Here is a 13214-nt window from a genome sequence, read left to right on the forward strand (position 1 = left end):
ACACACACACACACACACACACACCCACACACACACACACACACAGGCACACCCCCACCCCACACATAGGTTTCAGCTAAAGAACAGAGGGGCTTGGCTTTGTTCTGGTGTGCTCCTGGATGAACTCTTGAGGGCAGATCTTGACTTGAGGGTAGGCCACCTCCATGGATGCTGCTTGATGTTTGCTTGAATGTATTTTTTTAATCTTTCTCTTTTAAATAATACAGTTTTAAACTACTAATCATTGTTTTTAGTCGTCATTTTATGTTGGAACTCAATGAGCAATCATTAGGCTTTAAGAGACTGTGCTACAACATCATTATTGACTGGTTTTGCCAATAATAGTTTGTTGGTTTGTGTTTCTAGCTGCTGGAAATCAAATATCTCATACGTTATAATAAGGGTGTTGAATGGAGTGTTGTTTTTCTGATGTTTGCAGCTGTATTAATAAGAAAAACAAGGCAAGAATAGAACTAGGATTCAACCTGGACTTGAACCTGGAACAGTGCTGTTGCGTGGGCAGCATGGAGGAACCTAGTTTATGTCAAAAATTGAAACTTTATAGAGGACAGATAATGTAAGGACTGCAAGCCCACAGAGCAAAGATAAAATTCAACCATGTGTTGTGTCTTTTTTTGTTTTTGGTCTTTTTTTATTTTTGGGTTTATGAAGCAATCTGTCGTGTAAATTCATGCAAAATAAAATGTTCATGTTGCAACTTACCAACAGAGAGCATATTCCCTCGCTCTCTTTCAAGAACTGTCAGTGACAAAATTGTTAGTCCTGTCGTTTTCCTGTGTAACCATCTCTTACTGTTATCTTCTCAAGATTTCTGCTGTTTTTTGAACTTGCTTTACTTTCCACTGCAAATGCAGATACTTATTGTTTTAAAAGTTGATGGAAAACAGAAGGCTGCCATTCCCTCCATCCTCCTACACATTTATTCCTGACATCACAGAGTGTCACATTCAAACCTGTGACGCTATTGAAGCCCATCAGCCTTCCTGAGACATGTCAAGATGCTGACATTGTTTTTGCTTCATTATCCAGCCCAGTACTGTTCAGCTGAAGCAGGATATCATGTTGTGTGTATTTAAAAGCCAAATTCCTGCTCTAAATATGATCACGTGGACAGAGACTGCAAATCGGTTCTTATGCTTTGAGCATGGTTGATAGCAGAAAAGAATGTTTTGACTGCATTAATGCAGGACACAATCTGCATTTTCCTTTACCTTCCAAAGCTTTTTGGCACTTGTTTTTTTTTTTCTGTTTTGTGTACATGGTTCTTCACAGGCAGTATTGTTAACTGCTGAACTTAACAGATTGTTTAACAGCAGCTGGTAGAGACCAAAAACCAATAAATCAAATAAATATTATAGATTACGCCAAAAGCCTACAAGTGTAATTCCTAAAAAAAGGAGTTATTTTTTAAGTTCAAGATGCATGAAGTCTTAATTTTAACCATGAATTTGGGTTGATGGTATTAGCTATAAGAAGTATTTTACCAGCTGTAGAGGTCAGACTCAGAGAAATTCTCGTAAATTTCTGTCATTTAAAATAATGTCAACCCCACATTTTCTGAGACAATTTTTGTGATTGCTCTATTAGGTATTTTTACATTTTCTCACTTCAGTATTTAACAGTTGTTTAATGACATGGTCACTCTGTTCCCAGCTAAAATATATCAATCTTGCTCTGCCTAATAGCATGCACAGTGGCCAGTTCTGCAGGTTATATATAAAAAACAAAGGAACTCCTGGTGCACTTTCCATACTACTCAAACAGTTCTTATTCTACTCTAGATATGGGAGCAGCACACCAAGTGGGCAGAAACACAGAATTTGTTTAAACTCCTCCTTCACAGCTTGTCATCACTTCTAGCCGGTTCACACACCGGCTGACTGATAAGGAACAGATCCAGTGGTCACTTACAGTTTGTTTGTTTTGTCCAACTCCTTGTCTTAATTTACATGTTTATGTTACCATTTCTTTTTCCTGCTAGTGAGTGGGATTTTTTTAAAAATGTAACTAGGTACAATACATGAAATAAAACATGCTCAAGTAAAAGTATAAGTACATATTGGATTAATTACATAAAAGGTACAAAATACACAAAATTCTTTCTCAGTTGCAGTGAATGCTATTTGGTACTTTCATCCTTGAGACCTAACAATTTATATAAAAACAAACAAAAAAAAATACAAAAATTTCTGTATAGATGTTTGAGTAGCCTTAAACAACAAATTACTAAAAGTTTTAAGGAAAAGAAGCCTAAAAACTAAAACACAACACTTGATTTTATGAAGTAGAAACCATTCAAATTTATTAGCGTACAAAAATAATCCAAATAACAGCTAGCTTTCATCAAATCCTAAAATAGTTTCTCCATGCCAGTGTTATCTGGGGAATGCTCTACATTTAGCTTCAGTGAGATAGAAGCAAAGAAGGCTGTTGAGTCTGGAGGGAAAACTATGCCTTATAAATGCCACAAAAAGACATAGGCCGCTGCTACTCGGCCCCCCCGGTGGGGTGTGCGGCTGGCCGCCGGCGTGGTGGGGGTTCCCGGGGTCTGGGGCTGGGCGCTGGGGTGTGTGCCGGCCTGGCCTGGTGACTGCCTGTTGGGGTTCGGGGCCTCTGGGCCTGTCGGGCTTTGGCCTGGAGGGGGTGCGCCCTGGGGGCCCGGACCTCTGTGCCCTTTCCTGGATCTGCTTTGGTATGGCAGGTGCCGGTGGGGCCCATGAGATTGTCGCTGCTGGCCCCGGGGGCTGTGCGTGTGGTCGCTGGGGGGGACTCCCCCAGTTCTCCCCTATGGTCTGATCTGGGGGGTGGGTGGGCGGATCTTCCCGTGCGGGTGCCCCTTGGGGCTCTGCGTTCGGGATTCCTCTCAGGCCCTTGGRCTCTGGTCTTCCCTATGTCTGCCTCGTGTCTTGGAGGTTGGGTCTCGGTCCTCCACAGTCACTATTAAATATTCCATTGGAGAAATCTTGTATATAAACACATGTTCACAACTGCTCACAAACAGGTGTTCTGATCCGGGGGGTTCTGACAGGTCACTGAGTGTGTATATATGTCTATGTGTATATATACGGATAATATTTATGAATGTAGGCATGTATGTATGTATATCTTTATATATGTATGGGTATGTGTGTATTTTTATATATGCCCTCCATGTATTTATCCATTTATTTTTCAGGTGAGCGGACAGATGTTGGGTGTGTGGTCCTGTGTTTTGTTGGTGTATATTTACTGTAATATACTCCTAATCGCTATTTCAGTCTTTCTATCTTTCTAATTACTTCTCTCTCTGTTTTTTTCTCTCTCTATTTTCTCTTCACAAAAAAAAAATATAATGGTGTGGAGAGGATGGCTATAAGGGGAGAAGGGAGGCCATAAAAGTAACACAATTATTTTTTTACAGTAAAATAGTACTTGTCAAAATACTGATTTGTTTTTAATGACTCGACCAGAGTTAGGATAAAAAGGTAAAAAATCAAAAAGATTAGGTGGACTGTTAGTAAGCTGCTTTATGAGCAAGCTAATAACATCAAGCTAGCTTAGCTGTTTTTTTAGCTTATAAGAGCCATCTATATTGTCATATTGTCCATCTTGTATAATATAGAGCTGTTCCTTCATAAACAATATAAAAACTTATTAATTTTTTAAATAATATAAAAATAAAATCAGTATATTTAATAGGGATTTTGTCTGATGTTCATGTAGACTCCAAATCTGTTTTACTGCAGTGTAGAGACTCTTTTGAAAAGTAATCTCTAGGTTATTCAACTTTACATAAACATTTCCAGGATATAAAAAAACAGGGAAAGGTGGTGCACACTAATGTTAAGTTTGAAGTTTTCAAGCCTCCTGGCTTAGACTAGACTGAAAAATGTTCAGAAAACAAATGGCACGAAATGAAAATGTTCATTTCAGCTTTTTGTGGTAAAACTTGAGTTAACTCATCAAACGTTCAAGCTCAGAGCACAAGGGCCCACTTTGAGCTGGTCCTCTGCATGTGTGGGATGGGAATGTCGAGACCCATTGCTCAGCACCGCCAACTTGTTCCCACCCAGCCACACAAACAGTACCCGTGCTGCTCTGTTTTGTCCCCACATGACAGCTCTGTGGTGAAACTGGAACCACTGTATTCTCCTGTGAGCCCTTCAGCTCGACGATAGGCGAACCATAATGTTGAGTCATCAATGCCCGGAGCGCCCTTTACTTAAAGTCTAACCGCCAGAAGCAACTTTTAGAGGAAACCGTTTCTTCAGTCAGAATAACAGAATGGGTTATTCAAAGTTTTTTTCTTTAAATTAAGACAAACTATGTGGAATCGGTAACAGTATGAAGCTCTCTGAACCATCAAGGATATTTAAGTTGGAGTCTACCGCTTTCCTGACTCACTCTTGAACTCCCAGCATGCAAAGCAAAGTTAGTGTTGGCCTCTCGAAATGGTGAGTGGTTTTTCTTGATCCTCCTGCTTCGCTTTAGTGATTGATTATTTTGTTTGCGCCCATGACAAATCTATTGCTTTTGGCTCAATGAAGCCTAACCACAATCATGTGGAATTTGTTTTTTGCAAAAGGGTTTTACTGTCCTTTTGTTGGGTTTAACCAAACGTGCTTTTGCTTTACCACAACATGACCTTAAAACAGATTTATAAAACAGTGAGTTAAAAAAGGGAAAGTAATATGTTTTTGACATTGTTGGTAAGACAGAGAAAAACATTTTTGTGTCACATTATATTAATGCTACCACCAAGAGTATCACATACTATATTTTTGCGTATATAATGTGAAAAATTTAGCCCCTAAAATCATCCATAAAGTTGTGGGGTTACATTATACACAAGAGTAAATTCTGACGGATACTTTTGTTGATGTACCTCTTTAAATTTCAATTAAACTGAAATGTGTTGTGGGATATAAATCATTATAATTTATCCCTCTCCCACTGTGGAATATCTTGCTCACAGCTAAGGACATAAGCAACATTGGTTTTTTTTCACTTGATGTGTCAGATGTTTGAAGAGAACACCATGCAGAAGAACACAAACATTTACAGATGCCTTGTGAAAGCTGGTATCACCAGAATAATCTGTTTCCCCCACCAGAGGGTACAAAGGCTGAAAAATCCTGAAGTCTGTGTGAAATTAGGGATAGCATTATACTATATTTTTATGCTTTTTGAAGGAGACAAATAATGCAAAATCCACTTGTTTAGCCCTAAAATACATTTTTTTTTTGTGTACTTGGAGTCTCTAAGAGTGTAGAAAGGTTGAGTTGTGTCTCTCCCTATGCTACATACATTCTGTTTGGGTCAAATCTTCCAGCCCACTCATTTTTCTGCAATATTTATTACATATTTTGAACAATATCATCACAAGATTTGCTGCAGAACTGCAAAAGTAGAACTTGCGGCAAAACAATTTTGCAAATCCGTGACTGTTGTCACTCCTCAGACTCTGGCTCCAAAATGTTAGGCTGGATGGACAAGCCTTGCTCTGTTAATATTTTTTAATCAATCTGTTAAAAAAAACAAATAAAAGTTTTACGTCACTAATTGTATTTCTGCTTTCAAACTATCTCATATGCACCTCAGAACAATAATGAGGAAATTGGACCAAATCATTGCAGTTCCACTTCACATAGATCACAACTGACTTTGTGTGAAAAAGATTGATTTAAAGCTAAATACTGTATGACCCATTCAATCTAAAAAAAAATGGGGGCTCACATTCTACTTGGGATCATATTATTTATGCTTAAATACAGTAGGTGCTCCAGGTCCAGGCCACTCTGTTGAGGAGACAAACTGTACCTCAATGTATTAGTTTTTTTTAAATCACTTCAGTAGAAAAACGAACTTAATATTAGTTTCTTAATTTCTTCATCATCAGTGATTTTTTTTCAATGTATTAGTTTAAACGACTGAACATCGTACGACTTTTATTAACATGTAAAGAGCAGAAACTGTTTCAGCCATGCAGAGGCTTTGTTTTGTTCATGCTCCAAACTCTTCTTCATATCTGTCATGTCTGTTTCACACTACATTCATGTTCTGGCTGTTTTTTTTTCTTTTATGTCACAGCTAGGTCAACATTCACTGTAAACGGGGTGTTAGAACAATATGTTTTGTCATTTTACCACAGTTTTATTTTCATACAGCTGTTTTTAGAAATCTATTTTGATGTGAAATTGCCACTACGTTTCCAAGTGGCAAAAACGAATGAATCTGCACACATAGTATGATACTTTTTTAGTTGAGTTTAGGTGTCAAAAAATAGCAAACAGCTGAAAAATAAATTTAGCCACAAAAAGATTGTATCAAACTTGATTACTGTCACTGGAAATGTAAAAGAAGCTGACAGTGCCATGTTTATCTAATTCCACAAATGTTAAAAAAGTTTGTAAGGTTTTTTTCTTCAAAGTTTTTTTTCTTATTTTTAGCAAAAACACAAACAAAAAACAAACTAACAAAAAAACACACACCTGAAAACCCTCCCATCCCTCCCTACCTATACCGGATCTGCTAACAAAACATAAATATAAATACATCTTGTATTCATGTATCTGTAAATACAAAACACAGGTTTGTGTACATAGAACCATTATTTGACCATTAGACAAAGTTATCTGCTGAAGTTTTCTCTATGTAAGATAAAAATGGCTGCCAGATGTCAAAGAATTTGTTTACAGATTCCCTAACAGTATATCTAATCTTCTCTAAATGAATGTAAGACATAAGTTTGTAAGGTTTTTAAATAACACAAATATAGGACTCCTTTAGAACAGTTCGCTTAAACAAAAACACATAAAACAAATCACAACATTACTGTAAAGTGGTTGAGCCAATAAAACAAACTACAAACTCCTGAGACAAATCTAAACACATTTTGACATTAAGGACTATTTTCATGTGGCAATAAAAAAATCTGAAACATTTCTGAAAAGCTGTGACAGTATCATGCACACAACATTTAAATCTCCCCCTTAACAAACATTCAAGAAGAAAAAGAAAAAAAGAAAACAATTCCTGCTATAAATCTCCCTGCACACCCTGGTGATTTGTCCAACACAAGTCGTTGAGTGGCTGTTATTTTACCCGACTTGTGACGCGGAGCTCAAACAGAGCGGTTCTTTGTTTAACTCACAACGCAGATGTTCACCTCAGCAACCTAAAGGGGAAACCCACCGTGTCCGTTCAGGTTTCAACCCAGACATGAAAACAAACGTCCATGACCATAAAAAAAAAAGAAACAAAATCATCTTAGCTCACCATACGCTCAAGAAACGTTACCTGTGATGCTTCTGCTCCAAGGACACGAGGTCTTGCTTTTAGAATGAACAAAACATGAAAATTAAATTTAACACTAACACTTTATTTGAACAATAAACAGCACCAAAACATAGTGTGTGGCCAGGGATCGCGAATGAAAGCGATCCCTCTCAGAGTAATGGTCCTCAACACAGCACTTAGCGACGCACTCAAAGCGCTCACGACCAAATTTCTTGCTTGAACAACTCATCTTCATTAATAGAGTAATCCACAGAAGAGCCCTATAATGAGCCGGGGAGACATGTAATGGAATCTGCTGCAACTGTGACTTGATGGCTTTGACCCTTTCATCAGTTATAGGGTTGATATAAATCATCTACACTTTTATTGGAGCTGGACAATCAAGATGTTTAACTGTTTCAGCACTTGTTCTATTGCATTTTAATTTATTAACACTTTTCCAAATGTAATAGATTTTTTTCCCCCTGTCTAACAGACCCAAGTTTACTAGTCTTTCAGGGTGCTGGCACAGCGCTGGTATAATTTTTGAATCATTGTGATGCTTTCTCTGAAAATGGCCCTGAAGGAGCCATGCCAAGACTGCAGTTACCCCCTCCCCCTTTCCTCCCCCTTTCCTCCTCTGTTTTTGCATCTTTGTGCGTAGATTGTGAGCCTGCCCCACTGCCCGTTCTTCCTCTGGGGACTGCGTCAACCAGAGCTTTAAAAGAAAAAAGAAAAAAATAACTATTTTGTTATATAAACATCACTAAATTCCTAAGTTTCCTTATTGCTGATGATTAATTCAAGGAGTTTCAGCACAACCAAAGCAAATCATTTTACTGTCATGTTCTGTCAGTGTCCCAACTCTTCAAAACTGATCCGTTATGTTGCCGTTTCTGCTTGAACTGAGGCGTTTGAAAGAGCTGCAAACGTGGAAGTGAGTTAGTGCCACGCTGCGTGCCTCACGCGTTCCTTTTGTCTCACTGCGTCATCGTTAGTTTCCTCGTCTGCATCTGAAGCGACACTGAAATACGCTTTCAAGGCTCAATCATATGAGCTGAAACGTGTTTAGTAAAACACAAAAGGCTGAGTGATTGTGCATGTGCAACAAAGATTTCGCTTCATAACTACCTGCGCCCAGCAGCAAACATCAAATTTGTAACCACACCACAGAAGGATATCATTACCTAAAAGGATTAGTGCATAGTTTTGGGGTGGGGGGGAGGCATCTGTACCCTCTGCCCCGTTAGAAGAATGGACTAATCTAAATGGGATACATCAATAAAACAGCAGAAAAAAGTTGCGGGCACTTAAAAGCGTCAGCCTCTTTGCTCAGGCTCAAAAATGGGAAAACGAGTCACTGGCTGGCAGCCAGCCAATAAATTAGAAGATAAGAAATATTATTCTACTGGCACACCAGTGGCTTGCAGCTATTTAAAACAGGGTGGTTTATTGATAATTGAATTACTTGGACGGGAAAAAATAGACAAGACAAGAATAGAATGCTTTGAGGCGGATCAATAAGGAGACATTGGATTACACTGCAGTGGCATGAGGAAGCAGCCTGTGTATATACTGTACACGTGTGACACTGATGCATTTGATAGATGATGCAGTGCACTGATGCTAACACGTTTACAGAAGTTATAACTTCTACAGTTTAATTTGGAAATAAAACGTATCACAAGAGGATGACATCACATTGTCGTCACGCAGTGTTGGTGATGCTGTCCCATGTGTTTGCATTTCAGATACTGAGCTGAAGTAAGATGGCCTCGGAAAGAACGCCAACGCCGCCGAGCAGCTCCCGACAGAGCAGCTCGCTGTCGTCATCGCCGATGAGGCAAGTTGCAGCAACATTTCATAACTATGGTTTTGTAGTTCCTGTTTGTCACTGTTGCATTACGCAGTGGGGGCTGTCAGAAACCCTCCTTCCACGGGTGGTGATCAGACATATTTTGCTAAAAGCGCCAAAACGCATCCTGATCAGCAACAAAAAATGTATATCTGGTGCTGTTTTATCACACTCACTGACAAAATATGCTAAGCACAGCGATACAGTGATGGAATTAAATGAAACGGCACACATTAAAAGGTTGTGACAGTAATGTTAGGTTATAATATTGCACCTTCTTAAATAAAATGCCTAAATCTTTTTTTTCCCCAAATTTTTTCAGGATATGGTGCACTGTTGGTTAAGTTCTTTGTGTTTCCTGAAAAACTTGAAAAAGTGACTTTGGCATTTCATATAGTGTTGATAACAGAACAAATGCATTTAGTTGGCGGTAGAGTTTTACTTCTGGTTCCATGTCAGAAATGTGTGGCAACCCTGCGTGTGAGTAAAATCCATACAGCTGTACCTTCTCCAGCAGAAAGTCTGATGAACCACATGGTCCAGCAGATTGGGACTGGGCCAGAGCTGATGTCCCTCTACTGTATCGACTTAAGGTGTCAAAGTTTTGAATCTTGGTTTAATTCATATTTAATTAACCATATTTGGAGAAACGGGTGAAGCAGAAGATATAAAGCTTGACTAAACACAATTATAAGGCCTGGCCTGGGTTCAAACCTGAGTTCTGCATGTTTGCATTAGCCCTCATGGCTCAATCCCAGCACAATTTCAAGAACACAGAGACCTGTACAGCGCTGGCTCTAGCCATTTTGGTGCCCTAGGCGAGTTGAAGCGCAACCCCCACCCCCACCCCCTCCAACTATGTCCCACCCGCCCCAATTTGAACCCCTGATACAAGTTGGACAGTGTAAGGTACTATGATACACTTAGATTTATTTGCTTTCCCAGAAAGCAAATAAATAACAACATACATTACTTTATTACTTTATTTAACCAGGTAAACCCCATTGAGATCCAGATCTCATTTTCAAGGGGGATACAATGTCAACTTGTACGGATTGTCCGTAAGTTGTAAGGATTTTACGTCATTTTGCAGGTATACGGACATACAGGGCAATCTCACGGATTTTTTCAAAACCTCATTTTCAAATTTATCTAACATGTCAGAGCCTGCAGGATGATTTAAAAAGCAATAAATAACAAACAGTCATCTTCCAACCTGTTCTGCCGGTAGAAATAAGTTTTGAACTTTTTCGGCTCTGCTTTCATGTCCCCAGCAAGGCTGACCCCCCCAGTGCGAGTTGTATCAATTTTTTTTTTTTTTTGCAAAATTTATGGATTCTTGAGGCTTTTTAATACAGGTAAATGTCCAAAGAGGTTGGCATGTATGGGACAAAAAAATATGGGTAGAGTAGTTTATTTTCCCTGTAATAATTCATTATAGTTTTTTAAGACAAAGCTAATTGAAAGGGGCGCTGAGCAGAGTTACAGCCAGCAATTACAAATAATTACTTTTTTCTTCTGCAGTTTGGCGCCTCCTCCAGCAGATGGCGCTCTAGGCGACCGTCTAGTTCACCTATGCCACGAGCCAGCTCTGGACCTGTAGTTCTATTTGGGCTGAATGATTTGATGTCAGCTACTGTTGCTCATTTTTTTTGGTTCCATGGCCAAGAGCAGGGGGATTCTAGGGATGACGCCACAAGGGTGTCGCCCGTGGCTGAAATCTTATTGGCCTGCTGAAGTACTTCTGAAGTACTTCATTCATCTGTCCTCTGCCCAGGAGCGATGATGCTGGGTGCAGTTCCATGCCCAAACATTAGTGGTGCTACTGAGTCAAATAGAATAGCTCAGCATGAATCAAGCTTGCAGAAGTCTTCTTCTCTTCTTAAGAAGATTTGAAAAAACTCGCAGAAAAAGGATTTCAACTGACAAACAATGGCTGGATTTTCTCTTTTGTGGTTGGTCATGTGTTTGAGAGTATTTTATTTACGTACAGTAAAAATGCATGTAAAAATGGTAAGAAAAATTTACTGTGCAAGCTTGTTTTAATTACATTTTCTCCGGGTACTACAGGATGTGGCTGGTTAAATGTATACACCTTACCAAAACTGGGATTTTGTGTGCAAGAATGTTGAACAAATATTTGGGCCCTCTATAAATATTGTGGCCCCTTGCTCAGAAAAACCCTAGATCCACCACTGACTGGGGAGGGTTTGAGTACAGATTAGATTAACTTTACTGGAATCGTTTGCAATGACTGTAATGTTTTCTTGTGCGAGTTCAACTAAACAACAACTTTAGAAGACCACCAAGCAACAACAAGCTATCATTAGCTTACCATCCTCTTTACCTCTCGTCTTCAGTGTCATTCTGCTGCTTGGTCCGGTAAATTCTTCTGTATTTTTCCTTCAAGCTTGATTTAGTTCATTGTTGTGTTGCAGATAAAATGAAATAAGAGTTTTGCATTTTTAATAAGATGATCCCAGTCCACATTGAGGCCACACTCTGCTCAAAGCAAACACAACCAGGGTCTGGGTAGAATAAGGCTAGTGTGGCTTGTAATACATAAATGTCAATAGTAACTATGTTTGAGTCCTAAAAGTAATTTCCTTATAGAAAAATGTTTTAACATGTATTGTCAAAAGAATTAGAAGAAGTATCTTGTAGATAACATCATAACGCAAAAAAACCCCATTAAAATAATGACTTAATATTTTATGAGGGAAGTTGACACCTAAATGTTTTCCTGGCCACAATAAGCTTGCCAAGATGAAATAAGATGCTGTTCTTCTCCTGTCTTCATTTCACTGTGATGGCAGCTGTTGTGTGCAGTAAAGGATGCTGGAGTTATGGCAGCATTCATTGAAGTTCTATAAAACTTGTTGTAGTTGCTTAAAAGATAAATGTATCATGATAATTGATTAGGCTACTGAAATAAACACAGGTTGTATCTGACTTTTAGCTGTTAATCAGCTGGAAAACGCTGTTAAATCATCTGGTCATTTCTCAGCAGTTTAAGTAAGCTGTCCCAGCTTTGTAAATTCAGTGAAAATACATTTCCATGACGAAGCTAAAGTAGTTGCGACAGAACAGGGTCAGTGTCACATTTTTTTCCCTTAAAAATCTTCCACCTTGTTCCCAATTTGACCTGTTCCGATGGTATACCAGTGTGTCAGTTCTTCAGGCTGGTACATCAGAGGAGTTCAGCTGTGATGTGATTCATAAACAATCACACATGCACACACATCATTTATATAAGTTTTACTGCATATTGTCACTGTTCACTTACCGTACTTCTGATTAGAAATGTTGAATAAACATCTTCACTGATGACAAAAAGAATGTAAAACATAAAAAAATAATAAAAAATTGTGTAATGTCTTCTAAAAATGCCTGTGGGTCTGTATTTATAGACTTTATGGTGCATATAATCCGACGTGCAAATTTCTGCAACAGTTAAGTTAAACATCAGAGGTAGACTGAAGAATGTCAGAAACAAACTCAGAGTGTTACATCTTTGGTAAATCTGTTCTTGGCTGCACATTAGAAGCTGTTGGAAACATCTGCAAGTCAGATGTCTGCATGTGTTGCCAGCAGTTAACATCATCAGTCAGAGGCCAAATTTATCTCTGTGCTGCTTTTTCAGGAATGGCCCAAGCCTGACCTTTACCCAGAAGATCAAGACCTGACTGGTGGATTTAAAAACATCAATTTGCTGATGTATATTCAATTCAATTCAATTCAATTCAATTCAAAAATACTTTATTGATCCCAGAGGGAAATTAGGTGTTGTTGTAACTCATTTAACTAAAAACTAAAAACTTATTGTAGATGCTGATGGCTGTGGGCAGGAAAGATCTTCTGTAGCGGTCTGTGGCTCTCTGTACTCAGCTTCCTGTCCATCTCTGATACACCCAACAACTGCAGAGTCATCTGAGTATTTCTGTAGATGACAGCAGTCTGACTTGTGCTGGAAGTCTGAAGTGTACAGTGTGAACAGGAATGGTGTGTCATGGTCTGTGTTTATTTTCCTTAGTTTTCTAGTGTTTTCAGTGTTCCCCTGTGTTTCTCAGCCCAGCTGCCC

The 13214-nt window shown here is 38.8% G+C and overlaps 1 protein-coding gene across 1 annotated transcript in view; it reads left to right on the forward strand.

Annotated features, from left to right (window-relative positions):
- The window catches only part of insc (INSC spindle orientation adaptor protein), a 53226-nt gene that overhangs the window by 2781 nt on the left and 37231 nt on the right, over window positions 1–13214 (forward strand). The window contains exon 2 of the mRNA XM_014026832.1: window positions 9030–9121. Coding sequence (XP_013882286.1) covers window positions 9048–9121 — 74 coding nt within the window. The 5' untranslated portion in view covers window positions 9030–9047. The remainder of the gene's footprint in view (window positions 1–9029; window positions 9122–13214) is intronic.

The sequence above is a fragment of the Austrofundulus limnaeus genome, unplaced genomic scaffold (genome assembly GCF_001266775.1).
Source record: "Austrofundulus limnaeus strain Quisiro unplaced genomic scaffold, Austrofundulus_limnaeus-1.0 Scaffold593, whole genome shotgun sequence".
In the NCBI taxonomy this organism is placed as follows: Eukaryota; Metazoa; Chordata; class Actinopteri; order Cyprinodontiformes; family Rivulidae; genus Austrofundulus; species Austrofundulus limnaeus.